The sequence below is a fragment of the Colobus angolensis genome, unplaced genomic scaffold, assembly GCF_000951035.1.
Source record: "Colobus angolensis palliatus isolate OR3802 unplaced genomic scaffold, Cang.pa_1.0 Scaffold24, whole genome shotgun sequence".
Lineage (NCBI taxonomy): Eukaryota > Metazoa > Chordata > Mammalia > Primates > Cercopithecidae > Colobus > Colobus angolensis.
The window spans coordinates 11,521,718-11,539,831 of NW_012115599.1; the positions used below are offsets into that span (position 1 = coordinate 11,521,718).

An 18,114-nucleotide genomic window follows, 5' to 3' on the forward strand; every position below is an offset into this window, starting at 1 on the left:
ACCCGAGGTCGGGAGTTTGAGACCAGCCTGACCAACATGGAGAAACCCTATCTCTACTAAAAATACAAAATTAGCCTGCCGTGGTGGCGCATGCCTGTAATCCCAGCTACTCAGGAGGCTGAGGCAGGAGAATTGCTTGAACTCGGGAGGTGGAGGTTGCAGTGAGCCGAGATAGCGCCATTGCACTCCAGCCTGGGCAACAAGAGCAAAACTCCGTCTCAAAAAGAAAAAGAAAAAGAAAGTGTCTAGGCTGGGCGCAGTGGCTTACACCTGTAATCCCAGTGCTTTGGGAGGTCGAAGCGGGCAGATCACCTGAGGTTGGGAGTTTGAGACCAGCCTGACCAACATGGAGAAACCCCGTCTCAACTAAAAATACAAAATTAGCTGGATGTGGTAGCACATGCCTGTGATCCCAGCTACTGGGGAGGCTGAGGCAGAAGAATCACTTAAACCCTGGAGGCAGAGGTTGTGGTGAGCCGAGATCACACCATTGCACTCCAACCTGGGCAACAAGAACAAAATTCCATCTCAAAAAAAAGAAAAAGAAAAAGAAAGTGTCAAGCCATGGCTGGATTATCAGTATTTTTTGTTTTTATAGTACATAGAATAACACTGTGTCCTACAACTCAGGTATCTTAGATTTGATGAATACAGGAAGCCTTTCCAGACTGTCCCTGGCTGCTTCCTTCAAAAGCCTTCCATTCAAGCAAACAGGTTTCCTCCTCACTCTTACCCAGTACAGCATAGTCCAGTTGCTACACATCCCTAAATTTAAGAATCCCCTGGAGGCTGAGTGCGGTGGCTCATGCCTGTAATCCCAGCACTTTGGGAGACTGAGGCGGGTGGATCACCTGAGGTTAGGAGTTTGAAACCAGCCTGACCAACGTGGAGAAACCCTGTCTCTACTAAAAATACAAAATTAGCCAGGTGTGGTGGCACGTGCCTGTAATGCTAGCTACTCGGGAGGCTGAAGGAGGAGAATCGCTTGAACCCAGGAGGCAGAGGTTGCGGTGAGTCGAGATTGTGCCATTGCACTCCAGCCTGGGCAATAAGAGTGAAACTACATCTCAAAAAAAAAAAAAAAAGAATCCCCTGGAATCTTTAATGCTGGTTCCTTCGCCTATAACCTATGCACAAAAAAAATAAGGTAAAAAGCTAGTTCCTAGGTCATGGTTGGGTTCAATAATCTCTGTTTTCAAAAACACTTTTCCAGGTGATTTTCTCAGTAGGAAAAGCTGATAAACACTAGACCAGGCTGCCTGGATTTCAAGCCCAGCTCTGCACTACCTAGCTATGTGACTCAGAGCAAGTGACTTAAGCTTTCTTTTTTTTTTTTTTTTCCTTTGAGACAGAGTCTGTCTCTGTCACCCAGGCTGGAGTGCAGTGGCACGATCTCAGCTCACTGCAACCTTCGCCTCCCAGATCCAAGTGATCCCCCTGCCTCACCCTCCCGAGTAGCTGGGATTACAGTCATGTACCACTGCGCCCAGCTAATTTTTGTATTTTTAGTAGAGACAGGGTTTCACCACGTTGGCCAGGCTTGTCTTGAACTCCTGGGTTCAAGTGATCCGCCCGCCTCGGCCTCCCAAAGTGCTGGGATTACAGGCGTGAGCCACCGTGCCCGGCCATACTTAAGCTTTCTTTGCCTCAGTTCCTCATCTATAAAACGGAGATGATAATAACCCCAACCTTCCTGTTGTGGGTACAGCGAGGTTCAGATGAGTTACTATGGGAAAGAGTGTGGAACAGTGCCTGGCGCGGACTTGGCACTCCATAAGAGTTGACTGTGAGAGTTATTATCCCACTCTGTGCCTTCCTTGACTTAGTATTTACAGCTTAAAATTCTGTTGCCCCCACTTTCCCCCTACTTCTTCCATCCCTTTCCATCAAACCACCCCCTCACCTTAGCTTCGCTGGGGTGAAGCACAGACAGGTGACATAATCCAGGATGCAACTGGGGCAGCCCCAGGCACAGCTGCCCCACAGGCAGGGGGTGCTCCCCTTATCTGTGCCGCTTTCTCACAGGTCTGGAGGCTCTCTAGTCCCAAGGTTGTACCCTACTCAGGAGCCCCTCAGAGAAGCACCTCTTCGGGCCCAAAGTTACCTTCCCTGTACCCAGCTTGTTCTGCAAAAAAGGTCAGGAGGTCAAACAAATGCACAGTAAATGGAAATATCAGGATCCCACCTCCCCACCTAAATGTATCACGCTTCCTTCGATTTTTTTTTTAGGAGAAGCTTATTTAGATAGTTCTTTATAGATCACAAAATACTTCATGTACCATCTTGACTGTGACCACCGTTCTGTGAAGTGGGCCAGCTATTAATATCCTCATTTTACAGATTAGAAAACTGAGGGCTTGGCCAGGCGCAGTGGCTCACACCTGCAATCCCAGCACTTTGGGAGGCTGAGGTGGGCGGATCATGAGGTCAGGAGATCGAGACCATCCTGGCTAACACGGTGAAACCCCATTTCTACTAAAAAATACAAAAACATTAGCCGGGTATGGTGGCGGGCGCCTGTACTCCCAGCTACTCTGGAGGCTGAGGCAGGAGAATGGTGTGAACTCGGGAGGCGGAGCTTACAGTGAACCGAGATAGCACCACTGCACTCCAGTCTGGGCGACAGAGCGAGACTCTATCTCAAATAAATAAAAAATAAATAAATAATAAAATAATAATAATAATAAAACTGAGGGCTCAGAGAAACCAGGTGACTTACCAGCCATCCAGTCATTCAGCTATGACAGGACCAAGGCCTGAATTCTCCATTCCTGACTTTCCTGACTTTAAAGTTTATTCCCTCCACCCCCAGAACATGACACCTCTCCCAGGGGCTGAATGTAATTAGTGGTGACATTTCAGACGTCCTACGTGTTCAGCGAGGAAGATACCCACGGTGGAGGAGAGGGAGCCATCCACAGCTCGGTGGTGAAACCTACGTAGCCAGCCCTTCCCCGACTTGGTGTGAGTCCAGCCCTCCAGTGCCTGGCAGGGCCCCTGGCTTCAAGGGCAGAGGTGAAGGTGGGAAGGAGCTGCCCTTCCAGGCTTTGCATTCTCTCCATCACTTCCTCCCTTGGCCCCTCCCCTCCTGCACCATCTTCCTGTGGGGGCTCCGGAAAAAAGCCCAGGGCCTCTGACCTGGAAACAGGTGTGGGTGCCACAGTCCCCTGTGAGCATTCCACCCGTCCACCCATGGTTCTGGGGACAGTGGGTGTCAGCCCCAGTTGTGGCATTTCAAGGCTCTAAGTAGAAGCCAGAACAGTGTTCTCAGGCCGAGTTACTTCCTCTCTCTGACTACCGTCCTGTTGTCTCTAAAGTACCTGACTCATAGCCGCACTGTGAGGATTAAGTGTGATCATTTACAGAAAACACTGTGATGTCTTGTACATGGTAAGTGGCTAATTAATGTTAGTCACTGCTATTATTATTGACATTGGAGTCAGACAGAAGCTGCCTCAGTGACATGGATGCCATTAGAGCTGCTCATGAATATTCCAGATGCAAGGCAAAGTTGTACTTCCCTGCCCCGCTCTCTTGAGGTTAAGTGAGGCCATCTGCCTTCCTCTGGCCAATGACATGTGAGCAGAGATGTGTGTATTTCCGGGCCACAGCACTTAGCTGCAGTGGAGACCTCCCAGAGCTCCCTTCCCTCTGATGTGAGGACAGCTGATGGTGATTGATGCCCCTAGCGACGGTCCCAGGAGAGAGCAGCGAGAGCAGAGTCCCCACCGATCCCCAGTTGGCATGGACCATAAGCAAGAAATACATAAACCTTTGTTCTAAGCCACCAAGATTTGGGAGTGGTTTGTTACTATGGCATCCCTTCTCATGCTCACTGATAAAGTTGTTTTTTATGTTTTTCACAGATACTGAGCACCTACCATGTGCAAGGTGTTTTACATGCATTCTATTATCCCATCTTCACAGAACCCCAAAAGCGGGTCCTGCTGCTATGTTCTACAGATGGGGTACAGTGGAATGTTTGTTCACCCCAGAATTCCTGTGTTGAAATCCTAACCTCCAGCCTGGTGGTGTTAGGAGATGGGGCCTTTGGGAGGTGATTAGGTCATGAGGGTAGGGCCCTCATGAATGGGATTGGAACCCTTATAAAAGGGACCCCAGAGGGGAGGGGGAGCAGCTAAAGGTTAGTTAAAGGATATAAAAGTATAGCTAGACAGGAGGAATAAGCTGTAGTGTTCTCTAGCACTGTAGGGTGACTATAACCAACAACAATCTATCGTATATTTTCAAATAGCTGCAACAGCAAATTTGAAATTGTCCCAACTCAAAGAAATGTTTTAAATGTTTGAGGTGATGGATATGCTAATTACCTTAATCTTCTCAGTAGGAAAAGCTGGGAAACATTAGACCAGGCTGCCTGGATTTCAAGCCCAACTTGTATACATGTAACAAAATATCACACTGTAACCCACAAATATGTACAATTATCATGTCAATTAAAAATAATAATAAGGCCAGGTGTGGTGGCTCACGCCTGTAATGCCAGCACTTTGGGAGGCTAAGGCAGGCGGATTGCCTGAGCTCAGGAGTTCCAGACCAGCCTGAGCAACATGGTGAAACCTCATCTCTACAAAAATTCGCTGGGCGTGGTGGCATGCACCTGTAGTCCCAGCTACTTGGGAGGCTGAGGAGGGAGGATCACTTGAGCCTGGGATGTCAAGGCTGCAATGAGCCGTGTTCATGCCATTGCAGTCCAGCCTGGGTAAAAATAACAATTTTTGAGAAGCTGACTCAATAATAATAATCATCAATGCAAATAAACAAATAAAAGGGATCTCAGAGAGCCCTTTCACCCTCTTATCACCATGTGAGGACATCAAGAAGTCAGCAGTCTGCAGCCTAGAAGAGGCCTTCACCAGAGATCTCGTGCTAATGCCATGCTGGCACCCAGATCTCAGAACTCCAGCCTCCAGAAGTGTGAGTAATGAATTTCTGTTGTTTAAGCCCCCTGGTCTGTGGTAATTTGTTATGGCAGCCCTGACTAAATAGAACTAAGTAAAACTGACTAAGACATGAGGTTACCAAGACTCAGAGAAGACAAGCAGTTTGGCCTACCTGTGTTTCTAGGGGCTGGGACCACTCCCAGCCTACACCTGGCACCCAGAAGCCCAATTAATCTTGTTAAGCTGCAGCCCCACATCACGCAAGCATCAGTCCTCATCCTCCCCTGCCCCTGTCCCTTTCCTGCTCCCAGGCTTCTTGGCAAGGGTACTAATAAATGGATGTATCTCCCAGCTGCTGAACGTGGGACCCACCCACTCTGCATCTCTCCTTTCAGCTCATTTCCCCTTCTGCAGCACAGCAGAACAGAACATGACACCAGTCTTGCCTTCCCCAATTTAAATGTTGCATGAGATGGCACCCGGCCACCTCTGCTATCAGTGTCTCCAGCTCTGCGACCCAGATAGTGTCTGACTGAGATGGCCTGGCAACCCCTGCCGCTCCTGGCACTGCCTGCTCACACATGGCACCTGTTGTGGGATGTTTCAGGAGAAGGGGAGTTTGCAGACAGCCTTGAGAATGAGAGAGATGATTGTGTCTCCAGCATCCCATAACTCTGATATGAAAGAACAGCTGGCAAGCATTATCAGGGTCTATTTCACTCTTCTTTGGCATAAAACTGCTAAATCTTCATTTCCCCTTTGTTCATACATATATATACATATATATAATGAATACACATATGTTAAATAATATATATATACTCAATATTTATATTAAATCAGCTAATTTTTGTATTTTTTTGTAGAGACACAGTTTCGCCATGTTGCTCAGGCTGGTCTCAAACTCCCAAGCTCAAGCAATCTGCCCACCTCACCCTCCCAAAGTGCTGGGATTACAGGCCTGAGCCACTGCAACTGGCCTTATTATTATTTTAATTGACATATATATGTCAATTATATATACATATAATATATATTATGTACATATATAAATATATAAACATACATATGATACATATAATTTAATGTATGCATACATTAAATATATGTGTATATATAAAATAGAGATAGGGTCTCACTATGTTGTCCAGGCTAGTCTTGAACTCTTGAACTTCTGGCCTCAAGCAATCCCCTCTCCTTGGCCTCCCAAAGTTCTAGGACTACAGGCATGAGCCACTGTGCCTGCCCCCACCATCATTCTTGACATGGCCACTACCTACCTTGCTCCCCACTGCCCACCCCTGCCCCAGACTCTCCCTTATCATACAGACTACAGAGAAGAGGGAGGTGGCAAGGCGATTTGCTCTGAAGCCATGGGGAGAACTCTGAAGCCATGTGAGTAGCCTGGGTGCAAGATTTGGAATCAAAGGTGTATCCCTTCCTACTTGTATGCTCAAAACAAGTTTCCCACTAGGGGCCTTCTTTGTAAAATGGAGAAATACCCACTTCAATGGGTTGTGCTAGGGCTCCTCCAGATAACATATGTAAAGATATTTCATAAATCATTATACTTATGTAAATATGTGGCTCAGTGAAAACATCTTAGGAATACATCTAGTTTCTTGGGAACTGCTGCCTTAATTCTTCCAGGTCCTCAGTTGCCCACTGATCTGCTATAGCCTTGGCCAAGTCTGGTCCTCTCAGCAGCAGATCCCTCATCTATAGTTGGGGGGTGGATATAGCTCTCTGGGGTCCCCTCCAACTCTGCAGTCTTGACTCTGCGTGTTTGGTGGCCTGGGATTCAGAGGCCTGTTTCAGGCTCCCTCTTAAAGATTACAGCACTTCTGTCTCTTTTTTTTTTTTTTTGATATGGAGTCTCACTCTGTTGTCCAGGCTGGAGTGCAGTGGCGTGATCTCGGCTTACTGCAAGCTCCACCTCCTGGGTTCACACCCTTCTCTTGCCTCAGTCTCCCAAGTAGCTGGGACTACAGTCACCCACCACCACGCCCAGTTAATTTTTTTTTTTTTTTTTTTTGTCTTTTTAGTAGAGATGGAGTTTCACTGTGTTAGCCAGGATGGTCTCCATCTCCTGACCTTGACAGCACTTCTCATTCTGATCAATGATATCAAGATGGTTTCACTCTAGTTTCCAGTCCCTGGCACTACTCCTGGACATCTCACTGGCATGGACAGTTTGTGTGTGGTCCCTGAGGTAGGCAGGGACCAAGGTACCAGAGGCTGCAGCACAAGGTCTTAACCCTCTTCCTGGGCTACAGAGAAAAGCAAGATCACTTGGCACAAGGACCAAGAAGCCTTCCTGAGCTAGGAGCAGGAAAAAGGACTTCCTGAGCTAGGAGTGCCTCAGGACACAAGTGGCTGCCTACTCCACAGTTTTATTTGTTTCATTTTATTTATTATTATTATTATTTTTAGAGACAGGGTCTTGCCATCTTGCCCAGTATAGTCTCAAACTCCTGAGCTCAAGTGATGCTCTCTCCCAAAGTGTTGGGAGTACAGGTGTGAGCCACTGTGCCCAGCCCCCACATTGCTTTAAAGGACCCTAGGCCAGGTGCTGTGGATCACACCTGAAATCCCAACACTTTGGGAGACTGAAGCGAGCAAATCGCTTGAGGCCAGCAGTTCGAGACCTGCCTGGGCAATATGACAAAACCCCATCTCTACAAAAATTACAAAAAAATTAGCCAGACATGGTGGTGCACACTTAGAGTCCCAGCTACTTGGGAGGCTGATGAGAGAGGATCACCTAAGTCCAAGGAGGTTGAGGCTGCAGTGAGCTGAGATCATGCCACTGTACTCCAGCCTGGGCCAACTCTGTCTCAAACAAACAAACAAACAAACAACAACAACAGGACCCTACATAGCTTCCTCCACCTCACACAGTATCACTCCTTTTGCTGCCTTAAGTATAAAATCCCATAATCAAGGAGAAAAGACTTTCACTCCACAATGAAAGAGGGGACTTTAGATGAAAGTTTCTATAGGCAAGGTCATACCCTGCACAATAGTAACACTCCAAAATCAGCAAGAGACCTTAGAATCTGAGAGCAGTTTGGAGTGGGAGAGAGAGAATGAGGACAGAGTTCTGGGCACTCTTATAAAGAACAAAAGCCCAGAGGTGGGAGATGAGGGCATCTAGAATGTGCTTGACTGGCGTCACTACTTTGTGCTGGGGTTGAGTCCTATTCCCACATGGCCAACAACAGAAGCTTCCTTCTTTCTCTCTCTCACAGCTGCAAAAACTGATGTGATGGCCTGGGAGTCAGGACCAGCAACTGTGTGCTCCTGGGCAAGTCACTTCCCCTTACAGATGAGAGGGTTGGACAGCTTGATCTCTAAGGTCTTTTCTGCCTCAGCCATTCTAAGATTCTCAACTCCTCAGAATCTTCTGCAGAGCACTGAGTAGGACTGGGCTGTAGGAGAACAGCTAAATTTAAGGCCTAGAGCCCCAGCAGAGGGTGGGATGGTGCAGCTGCAGCCATGGCCCCGGGGTGGGCCCCCGCCTGCCCTCCCACCATCCCTGCTTACCCGCAGCCAGCTGCATCCATGCACAGATCTTGTAGACTGTGGCCGTGTTGCAGATGAAGAACAGGCTGAAGCAGATGATGGAGCCAATGATGAGGAACATGCCCAAGGCCACAAAGAACATGGCAGTCTTGAAGGCTCTAGAGGGGATGGAGGAGAAGTCTAGGGGACCGCCCTTGCAGATGAGCTCGGAGGATAGCACGTTACCCACGCAGTAGGAGAAAAGGCCGAAGTAGCCTGCCTGCGGTGTGTTGACGCTGTCGCCGATCCAGTAGGGCTGGATGAAGAGGGCCATGACCAGCACGGAGAAGCAGATGGTGAGTGTACCCCACATCACACCCACGGCCCGCGAGTTCCGCACATAGTTGGTATGGTAGATCTTGGCTGCCTCCTGGGCCGGCAGCAATTTCACCATGGTGAGGGCAGCAGGCCCTGGGTTGGGGTCTCGTGGGCTGCAAGTCCGTGGCTTTGTGGATGGAGGCCTAGAAGCAGATCACTCCCCAGCGGGGTTTGGGAAGGAGGCTGAGGTCAGGGCACCAGATGAGGTCCCTTCAAGGCAAGGGGAAGAGGCTTAATAGGACAAGGACAACCTTGGCTTGATCAGGGGAAGCTTGCCAGGTGCCTGTGTCCGCTGTAGCCGAGGCTGTCTCCAGTATCCTGCCGCCTGCCAAGCCCCCCAGGGTCTCGGGCCTGTTGGCGCCGCCCTGCCCCTCTCCCTTCCCGGCTCACGGCTCCCGAGAGCCCCGCCCCCTCCTCCGTCCGCGGATGGCGCCGTTTCAGCACCGCGGCCAGCGCCCCTGGGTTCTGGGCGAGGGGCGGGGCCTGCAGCCGAGGCCGGAAAGGGACCGAGCGCCCACTGCAGGCCCCCGCCGCGGGGAATCGGAACCCAGTTCACCTTCCTGAACCGAGATGACAAGAGCTGGGAAGGTGGGGCTGTGGCTGACACATTCCTACTGCTCAATTCGAGCCGCAAAAACGCTTTCCCCCCGCAAAAGCGCTGTCCACATCCCATTCCACCCGCCCTCCCTGGTTCCCTAGTCGCCTTCCCAGAACCTCCAATCCCACCAACCCGGAGGTCAGCAAAGCCTTTCCTGGTTGCCTTCTGGTCACTGGTTTTTCGTCCTTAGCATTCAGTCAACGATTTCTAAAAGCATACTATGTGTTAAGGTTATGTTAGAGGACATCTAAGCAAAATATTTACATATATAATGTATATATGTAGTCTATATAAATATATATATATATAACGCCTGTATATGCAGACTGTGTGATAACAGAGGCAACTACAAAGTATAGCAGACAACATTCTTTATGAGCCTTTTCAGACCTGAACATATGTGTTTTGTTCAATACAATGCCTTTCTCCCCTTGTTTCTGTGTTTGTTACATATTTCCCCCTTTAAATATATGTATGTTTTTTATATGTTATATATATATACATATTTCTCCTGATTTTATAGGTAAATACAAGGCTAGTGTAAAGAACTAGGAAAATTCCGCCGGGCGCGGTGGCTCACGACTGTAATCCCAGCACTTTGGGAGGCAAAGGTGGGCAGATCACGAGGTCAGGAGACCGAGACCATCCTGGCTGACGCACTGAAACCCCGTCTCTACTAAAAATACAAAAAAATTAGCCGGGCGTGGCGGCATGCGCCTGTTGTCCCAGCTGCTGGGAAGGCTGAGGCAGGAGAATGGTGCGAACTCGGGAGCGGGAGCTTGCGGTAAGCTGAGATCGCACTACTGCACTCCAGCCTGGGCAACAGAGCAAGACTCTGTCTCAAAAAAAAAAAAAAAAAGCTTCCTTTCCAACTTGGACCCGGCAGAATGGCTCCTGCAAAGAAGAAAAAGGGCCGTTCTGCCATCAACGAGGTTGTGACCCGAGAATACACCATCAACATTCACAAGCGCACCCATGGAGTGGGCTTCAAGAAGCGTGCCCCTCAGGCACTCAAAGAGATTCGGAAATTTGCCATGAAGGAGATGGGAACTCCAGATGTGTGCATTGATACCAGGCTCAACAAAGCTGTCTGGGCCAAAGGAATAAGGAATGTCCCATACCGAATCCGTGTCCAGAAAACGTAATGAGGATGAAGATTCACCAAATAAGCTCTATACTTTGGTTACCTATGTACCTGTTACCACTTTCAAAAATCTACAGACAGTCAATGTGGATGAGAACTAATCGCTGATCATCAAATACATCAAATAAAGTCATAAAATTGAAAAAAGAATAAACGAAAAAAGAATTAGGAAAATTCAGGAAAGTATACACAAAAGAATAAAAATTGTAACACCAACATCAGGAGCTATGGAAAGACAAGACAATCTTAAAAACATGGACTTTGGTGTTCAACAGGCCTGGATTTGAATGAGCTACTTACTAAGTAACCATCCATGGACTTAACCTTTCTTCCTGAGCCTCAGTTTCTCCATCTATTAAATGCAGGAAATGATGGTATCGATCACACAACGGCTAAGTAAAATACATGTATAAAATCTTTAGCCCAGGGCACACATAAAAGTGCTCAAAGGGCTGGGTACGGTGGCTCATGACCATAATTCCATCACTTTGGGAAGCCAAGTCCGGCAGATCACCTGAGGTCAGGAGTTTAAGACCAGTGTGACCAACATTGTGAAACCCCGTCTGTACTAAAAATGTCAAAAATTAGCCAGGCATAGTGGCAGGCACCTGTATTCCCAGCTACTCGGGAGGCTGAGACAGGAGAATCACTTGAACCTGCGAGGCAAAGGTGGCAGTGAGCCTAGATCACACCATTGCATTCCAGCCTGGGCAACAAGAGCAAAACTCCATCTCAAAACATAATAATAATAATTTTTTTTTAAAGTGCTCAAAGGCACATTAGTGGCCTCTAATCCCAGCACTTTGGGAGGCCAGGCAGTGAGATCACTCGAGCTCAGGAATTCTAGACTAGCCTGGGCAACATAGCAAGACTCCCGTCTCTACAAAAAATACACAACTTAGCCAGGCATAGCCAGGCATGGTGGTGCCCGCCTGTAGACACAGCTACTTGGAAGGTTGAGGTGGGAGAATCACTGGAGCCCAGGAGGTCAAGGCTGTAGTGAACCAAGATCACACCACTGTACTCCAGTCTGGCTTTAACAAAAAAAGAGAAAGTACTCAAAAATGTTGGTGATTACTGTTATTACCGCTGTTAGTCCCTGCAGTTTCCCTCTTCTGAACATACTCCTTTACACGACTGGATGATGTATGTACAATTTTATTTTATTTATTTATTTATTTATTTATTTAATTTTTGAGACGGAGTTTTGCTCTTGTTGCCCAAGCTGGAGTGCAATGGTACGATCTCAGCTCACCACAACCTGCATCTCCCTGGTTCAAGCCATCCTCCTGTCTCAGCCTCCCAAGTAGCTGGGATTACAGGCACCCACCACCACACCCGGCTAGTTTTTTGTTTTGTTTTGTTTTTTGTTCTTTGATACGGAGTTTTGCTCTTGTTGCCCAGGCTGGAGTGCAGTGGCGTGATCTTGGCTCACCACAACCTCTGCCTTCCTGGTTCAAGTGATTCTCCTGCCTCAGCCTCCCGATTACAGGCATGACTGCCACACCCAGCTAATTTTGTATTTTTAGTAGAGACAGGGTTTCTCCATGTTGGTCAGGCTGGTCTCGAACTCCCGACCTCAGGTGATCCTTCCGCCTTGGCCTCCCAAAGTGCTGGGATTACAGCTGCACCTGGCCAGTAAGGTTGTTGTTTGTTTGTTGTCATTGTTGTTATTGTTTGACACAAAGTTTCACTCTTGATGCCCAGGCTTGAGTGCAATGGCACAGTCTTGGCTCACTGCAACCTCCGCCTCCCAGGTTCAAGCGATTCTCCTGCCTCAGCCTCCCAAGTAACTGGGATTACAGGCATGTGCCACCATGCCCGGCTAATTTTTGTATTTTTAGTAAAGATGGGGTTTCATTATGTTAGTCAGGCTGGTCTCAAACTCCTGACCTTAAGTGATCTGCCCGCCTCGGCCTCCCAAAGTGTTGGGATTACAGGTGTGAGCCACCGTGCCTGGCTCAGGTTGTTTTTAATAGTAAGAAAAGTGGCTGGGCGCAGTGGCTCACGCGCGGTGGCTCATTATTAATGTTGGGATTAATGTCATAATACCAACATTAATAATAATTTTGAAGCTAGCTTATTTATTAAAGATTTTACTGACATTACATAAACTTGAAACAGCATTTGACTAGTCTTTTCTTTTTTCCTGATAAAGTGTTCGATTCAAGTGCTTTTATTTTCTTAAGCCAATTAGAGCTCTTTTATTTATTTTCAGTAGTGAAACATTGTGCACATCACCCATAAATACATAGACATATCAGGCATGACTATAGAAGTACATCTTATAGATTTATAAAAACCTTTTTTTTTTTTTTCTATTTTAATCTTTCAGATTCTTTTTGTTTTTGAGATGGAGTCTCGCTCTGTCACCTAGGCTGGAATGCAGTGGCGCAATCTTCGCTCACTGCAACCTCTGCCTCCCAAATTCAAGCGATTCTTCTGCCTCAGTCATAGCTAGGATTACAGGTACCTGCCACCATACTCAGCTAATTTTTCTATTTTTAGTAGAGACAGGGTTTCGCCATGTTGGCCAGGGAGGTCTCAAACTCCTGACCTCAGGTGATCCACCTGTCTCAGCCTCCCAAAGTGCTGGGATTACAGGTGTGAGCCATCGTGCCTGGCCTTAAACTTTCAAATTCTTGATAACCTGTTTCACAACCCTAGGCAGCTGACAGCTAAATAGCCTTAAATTTGCATAGTAAAGGAAACAGTTCAGGTGAAAGTAAAATAACAAAATTTACATTATAAGGTGAGGCGAGAAAAGTCTGGTGTTCCAGAGGGAAATTAAAACAGATTTAATTGCCAATTAAACATAAAATTATGGAAATTATAAAGGCCTTTTAAATACACACACACACACACATCCTGTAGCTTTTACTTCAGAACTTTTAGCCATGAGATAAATACAAATTCACTGGCTTGCAAAAAGAATCTGTTGGATCTAAAACAGTGGTTTTTATCTTAAGAGAAAAATAACAGCAGATTGCTGGGTGCAGTGGCTCACGTTTGTAATCCCAGCACTTTGGGAGGCCGATGCAGGCGGATCATAAGATCAGGAGTTCGAGACCAGCCTGGCCAACATAGTGAAACCCCATCTCTACTAAAAATACAAAAAATTAGCCGGGCATGGTGGCAGGTGTCTGTAATCCCAGCTACTCAGAAGGCTGAGGCAGGAGAATGGCTTGAACCCTGGAGGCAGAGGTTGCAGTGAGACAAGATTGTGCCATTGCACTCCAGCCTGGGCAACAGAGCAAGACTCTGTCTGAAAGAAAGAGAGAGAGAGAGAGAAGAGAGAGAGAGAGACAGAAGGAAGGAAGGAAAGAAGGAAGGAAGGAAGGAAAAGAAAGAGAAAGAAAAAAGAAAGAAAGAAAGGAAAAAAAAGAAAAGAGAAAGAAAGAAAGGAGGGAGGGAGGAAGGAAGGAAAGAAAAGCAAGCAAGCAGATTTAGAGCAGGCAGAAAAGAAAAACAGAGAAATTCTATAGTTTACAGGTCAACTTTAGGGCTCTTTTTCCTTAACGTAAATGTGCACAAAGACCATGTTATTTCAATTTTACATAAACTTTGGCAAGTAGAGATGCCATAAAAGCTACGGAGTGCTCAAAAGGGGGTCACTTTCTTTGTTTTCTCCTATTCTGAAACCCCCTTTGCAAAATTATGACTGAGACAGTGAAAGAGATCTGACTTAACTGACTGCATCTTGCTTCTAACCTCCTAGCTGTCCTTGTTCATTCCTAGGTGCAAGCTGAACTAACTATGGGAGAAACTTAGTTTATAGTTTAAAGAAAGACAGTAACAGCCCTTTCCCAAAGCAGACTTCATTCTTGCCTGGGGACTAGATTGCCTTTGTAGGACTAACATTAGCCACAAGATTAGAAATTATGACTTAGGAGTCATGCAGCTGGAACCTACAAGATTCTGATCCTCCCTAAACCACTCCTAAGATCAGGGCTTGAGATATTTTGCAGACCCTGCACTTGATGGATCAGCTGGCAACACCCAGATCAATAAACTGGCTCATCTGATCTTGTGGCCCCCACCCAGGAACTGACTGAGTGCACAAAGATAGCTGTGAGTCCCTGTGATTTCACATTGGACCAGTCAGCACCCCTGGCTCACTGGCTTCCCCCCACCCACCAAGTTATCTTTAAAAACTCTGCTCCCTGCTGGGCGTAGTGGCTCACGCCTGTAATCCCAGCACTTTAGGAGGCTGAGGCAGGTGGATCACTTGAGGTCTGGAGTTCGAGACCAGCCTGACCAACATGGTGAAACCTTGTCTCTACTAAAAATACAAAAGTAGCCGGGCATGGTGGCACGTGTCTGTAATCCCAGCTACTCAAGAGGCTCAGGCAGGAGAATCGCTTGAACCCAGGAGGCAGAGGTTGCAGTGAGCCGAGATCACGCGATTGTACTCCAACCTGGGCAACAAGAGCGAAGCTCTGTCCCAACAACAACTCTGTAAAACTCTAGTCTCCCGCACCTGCACAGCTGGCTCTGCATGAAATACTCTTTCTCCACTGCAATTCCCCTGTCTTGATGAATCGGCTCTGTCTAGCTAGTGGGCAAGGTGAACCCCGTGAGCAGTTACATCCTGAGGGCTGTGTCACAGGCCACAGTTGCTCATATTTGGCTCAGAAGAAATCTATTCAAATATTGTACGGAGTTTGACTCTTTTCATCGACAGGTACTTAATTTTTGCTTTCCTTTTAGAAGCACATACAGGGGCCGGGCGCGGTGGCTCAAGCCTGTAATCCCAGCACTTTGGGAGGCCGAGATGGGTGGATCACGAGGTCAGGAGATCGAGACCATCCTGGCTAACACGGTGAAACCCTGTCTCTACTAAAAAATACAAAAAAAAAAAAAAACTAGCCGGGCGAGGTGGCGGGCGCCTGTAGTCCCAGCTGCTTGGGAGGCTGAGGCAGGAGAATGGCGTAAACCCGAGAGGCGGAGCTTGCAGTGAGCTGAGATCCGGCCACTGCACTCCAGCCCCAGCGACAGAGCGAGATTCCGTCTCAAAAAAAAAAAAAAAAGAAGAAGAAGAAGCACATACAGTGTCAAAGTTCTCTTTGCTATACTTCATTTGTGATGGAAAAAACTCCAGTCTTTTTCCTCTGTGAGCTTGGCTGAGACCAACTAGGGACAGGGCTGCTGGTTTTCACGGCTCCCTGCATGGACAGAAATCTCTCCTCCCATTCCTTCGCCAGTCTCCATCTTGACTTGTGAGGAGGGAGTAGTGATTCCCTTCCCTGTGGCTCACCTCACAGAGGTCCCGGGGGTGGAGAGCAGGTAAAGAGAAGGAAGGATCAGAGTGAGCTCATAGGAAAAAGTGGTTTCAAACACTGAGTTTTGTAAAAGAGAGAGGGGATAGTGTTGTTTCATCAGTGGTATTTCTGCATCGCTGGAACCAAATGGGTTTTTCTTTTTGAGAGTCTCTTGGCTGTTCCTCCAGCTATTCCTCTACATTCCACACCCCAGGGATGTAAAGGTGAGAGGAAGTGGGTCATATTATATGGCTGGGCACCCACCATGTGCCAGGCACTTCCGAAGGGGTTCCGCATGCATTGTCTTAATCATGGCCTCAGGAAGTAGGAGGCATTATCTCCCTAAGGTAAATAAGGAAAGTGAGGTTCAGGGAGCTTCACTTTCAATAATGTGTCTGAGGCCATGTAGCTCTAGTAAATCCTGAGTTTTGAAGCCAGCTTGATCTGGATCAAAGCTGTGCTTGAGGCTGGGTACAGTGGCTCACACCTGTAATCCCAACACTTTAGGAGGCTGAGGTGGGAGGATTGCTTGAGCCCAGGAGTTTGAGACCTGGGCAGCTGAGGGGGAGGATTGCTTGATCTCAGGAGGTGGAGGCTGCCGTGAGCCAAGATGGCACACTGCACTTTGGCCTAGGTGGCAGCGTGAGACCTTGTCTCAAAAAATTAAATTAAATTAAATTAAAAGCTGTGCTTAAGGCCTGGGCCTCTCAGTGGAGCTATCTTGTACCTCCTGGGATGGAGAGGGGAAGGGCATGGGCCTCTGGCTGCCATGACTAGTCCTTCAGGAAAAGCTGCTCTGTTCCCATGCCTAAGCAAACTCAGGCAGCTGTGCCCTTCCCAGCTTCCTGAGGTCCCTGCTCCGTCTGAGGCTCACAAGATCTCTTCATTCTCAGCCAGGACTAGCGACTGCTCATGCGCACACGTGGTCTTGGGTAGGGGGCAGCGTGAGTGGAAACCTTAACTAAAGGTGTATCTGATGCTGGAATTGCAGATAGTAAGTGAGGTAGAAAGAAAAGGGGAGAGAGACATTTAGGAAGGGCCTCCTAAGGGCCCTTGAGTCAAGCCTGCAGGCAGCCCCCTGGTGTGAGGGCAGGGGAGGGTGCCAGAGTGAAAGCACACACACCCTGGCCTGCTGGGGGTTGCAGAACTGTCAGCCCCAGGGATCTGGACCTGGCCTGGACTCCCCCGAGGAGACTGAAGGAAGGTTGAGGGGTGGGAGGCTGGGATCCTCATACCTGGAGTCTGACACTGCTAGACACCTGGGCTTGGGTGGGCCAAAGGCAAGACCTGACTATGGTGAGGCAGAGAGGCCCTGAGTACACAGAATGTAAGCAGGCACTCACACCATAGGTGCCTCTCTTGCCTCAGACTCATCCAGGCACTGCCCAGGAGCTCAGGACACAAGGGCAGCTGCCCTTACCCACTCTTATGTGTCATATGGGAATATACAATATAAATATATTCTTATAATTGTATATAATCATGTTTATATATATGTAACACATATAAATGTGTATTAATTCAACACTCACAACTCTTTAAATTATCCTTAGTTGACAGATAAGATGAAAGGCAGAATAGTTGGAACAGATAGTAAGTTTGCCTCACTAATAACTTGTACACAGTCCACACTCTTAACCATGATGCAACACAATTATCACCAATACACACACACACACACACACACACACAAAAGGCCACCAGGTACTCACCCAGCTTCCTTATCAGGACCCGCCCCCCAGCAGATTGGCCACAGCTGTACCTCTGCCCACGGCCAGCCCTGTGGGATGTAGGTGAGTCACGTGAGGTCAAGGCCCCTTTTATAGCCCCATCACCACAGCTGGCTGTGTCTCCTGCCACCCACACCAGCTGTCCCACTCGCCATGGAGAAGATCCTGATCCTCCTGCTTGTCACCCTCTCTGTGGCCTATGCAGCTCCTGGCCCACGGGGGATCATTATCAACCTGGTAAGAGGGTCTTCAGGGGAGGGGCCTCCTGAGTCCCCAGGTGAAGACGTCCTAAGCTTGGACCTTGACCTCTGATGTCCCCACCTGGACTGGCAGGGGCTGGGAGGAGTGGCATCTTGCATCCCTCTGTTTACTCCCATGTCCTGTTGTATGCCTCTTCCCAGGGGCCACAGGAAAGGCTGATCAGCCCCTCTCCAGCTCCAACTGGAGCACACTCAGAGCAGCGGCTCAACCTGGCTATGAGGGACCTTTTTTTTCTTTGTTTTTTTTTTTTTTTAAGATGGAGTCTCACTCTATCACCAGACTGGAGTGCCGTGGCGCAATCTCGGCTCACTGCAACCTCCGCTTCCTGGGTTCA

At 48.0% G+C, this 18,114-nt stretch overlaps 2 protein-coding genes and 1 pseudogene across 3 annotated transcripts in view; 2 read left to right on the plus strand and 1 right to left on the minus strand.

Annotated features, from left to right (window-relative positions):
* LHFPL5 (lipoma HMGIC fusion partner-like 5) overlaps window positions 1–9,245 on the minus strand; it is a 14,535-nt gene extending 5,290 nt beyond the window's left edge. Inside the window, exon 1 of the mRNA XM_011945522.1 lies at window positions 8,451–9,245. Within this exon, the coding sequence (XP_011800912.1) occupies window positions 8,451–8,862 (412 nt within the window). The 5' untranslated portion in view covers window positions 8,863–9,245. The remainder of the gene's footprint in view (window positions 1–8,450) is intronic.
* Window positions 9,246–10,250: 1,005 nt separating this feature from the next.
* LOC105514180 lies at window positions 10,251–10,632 on the plus strand (annotated as a pseudogene).
* A 6,990-nt stretch (window positions 10,633–17,622) lies between these two features.
* The window catches only part of CLPS (colipase, pancreatic), a 9,153-nt gene continuing 8,661 nt past the window's right edge, over window positions 17,623–18,114 (plus strand). For both annotated transcript variants that reach the window (XM_011945370.1, XM_011945372.1), the window contains exon 1: window positions 17,623–17,756. In XM_011945370.1, the coding sequence (XP_011800760.1) occupies window positions 17,673–17,756 (84 nt within the window). In that variant the 5' untranslated portion in view covers window positions 17,623–17,672. The remainder of the gene's footprint in view (window positions 17,757–18,114) is intronic.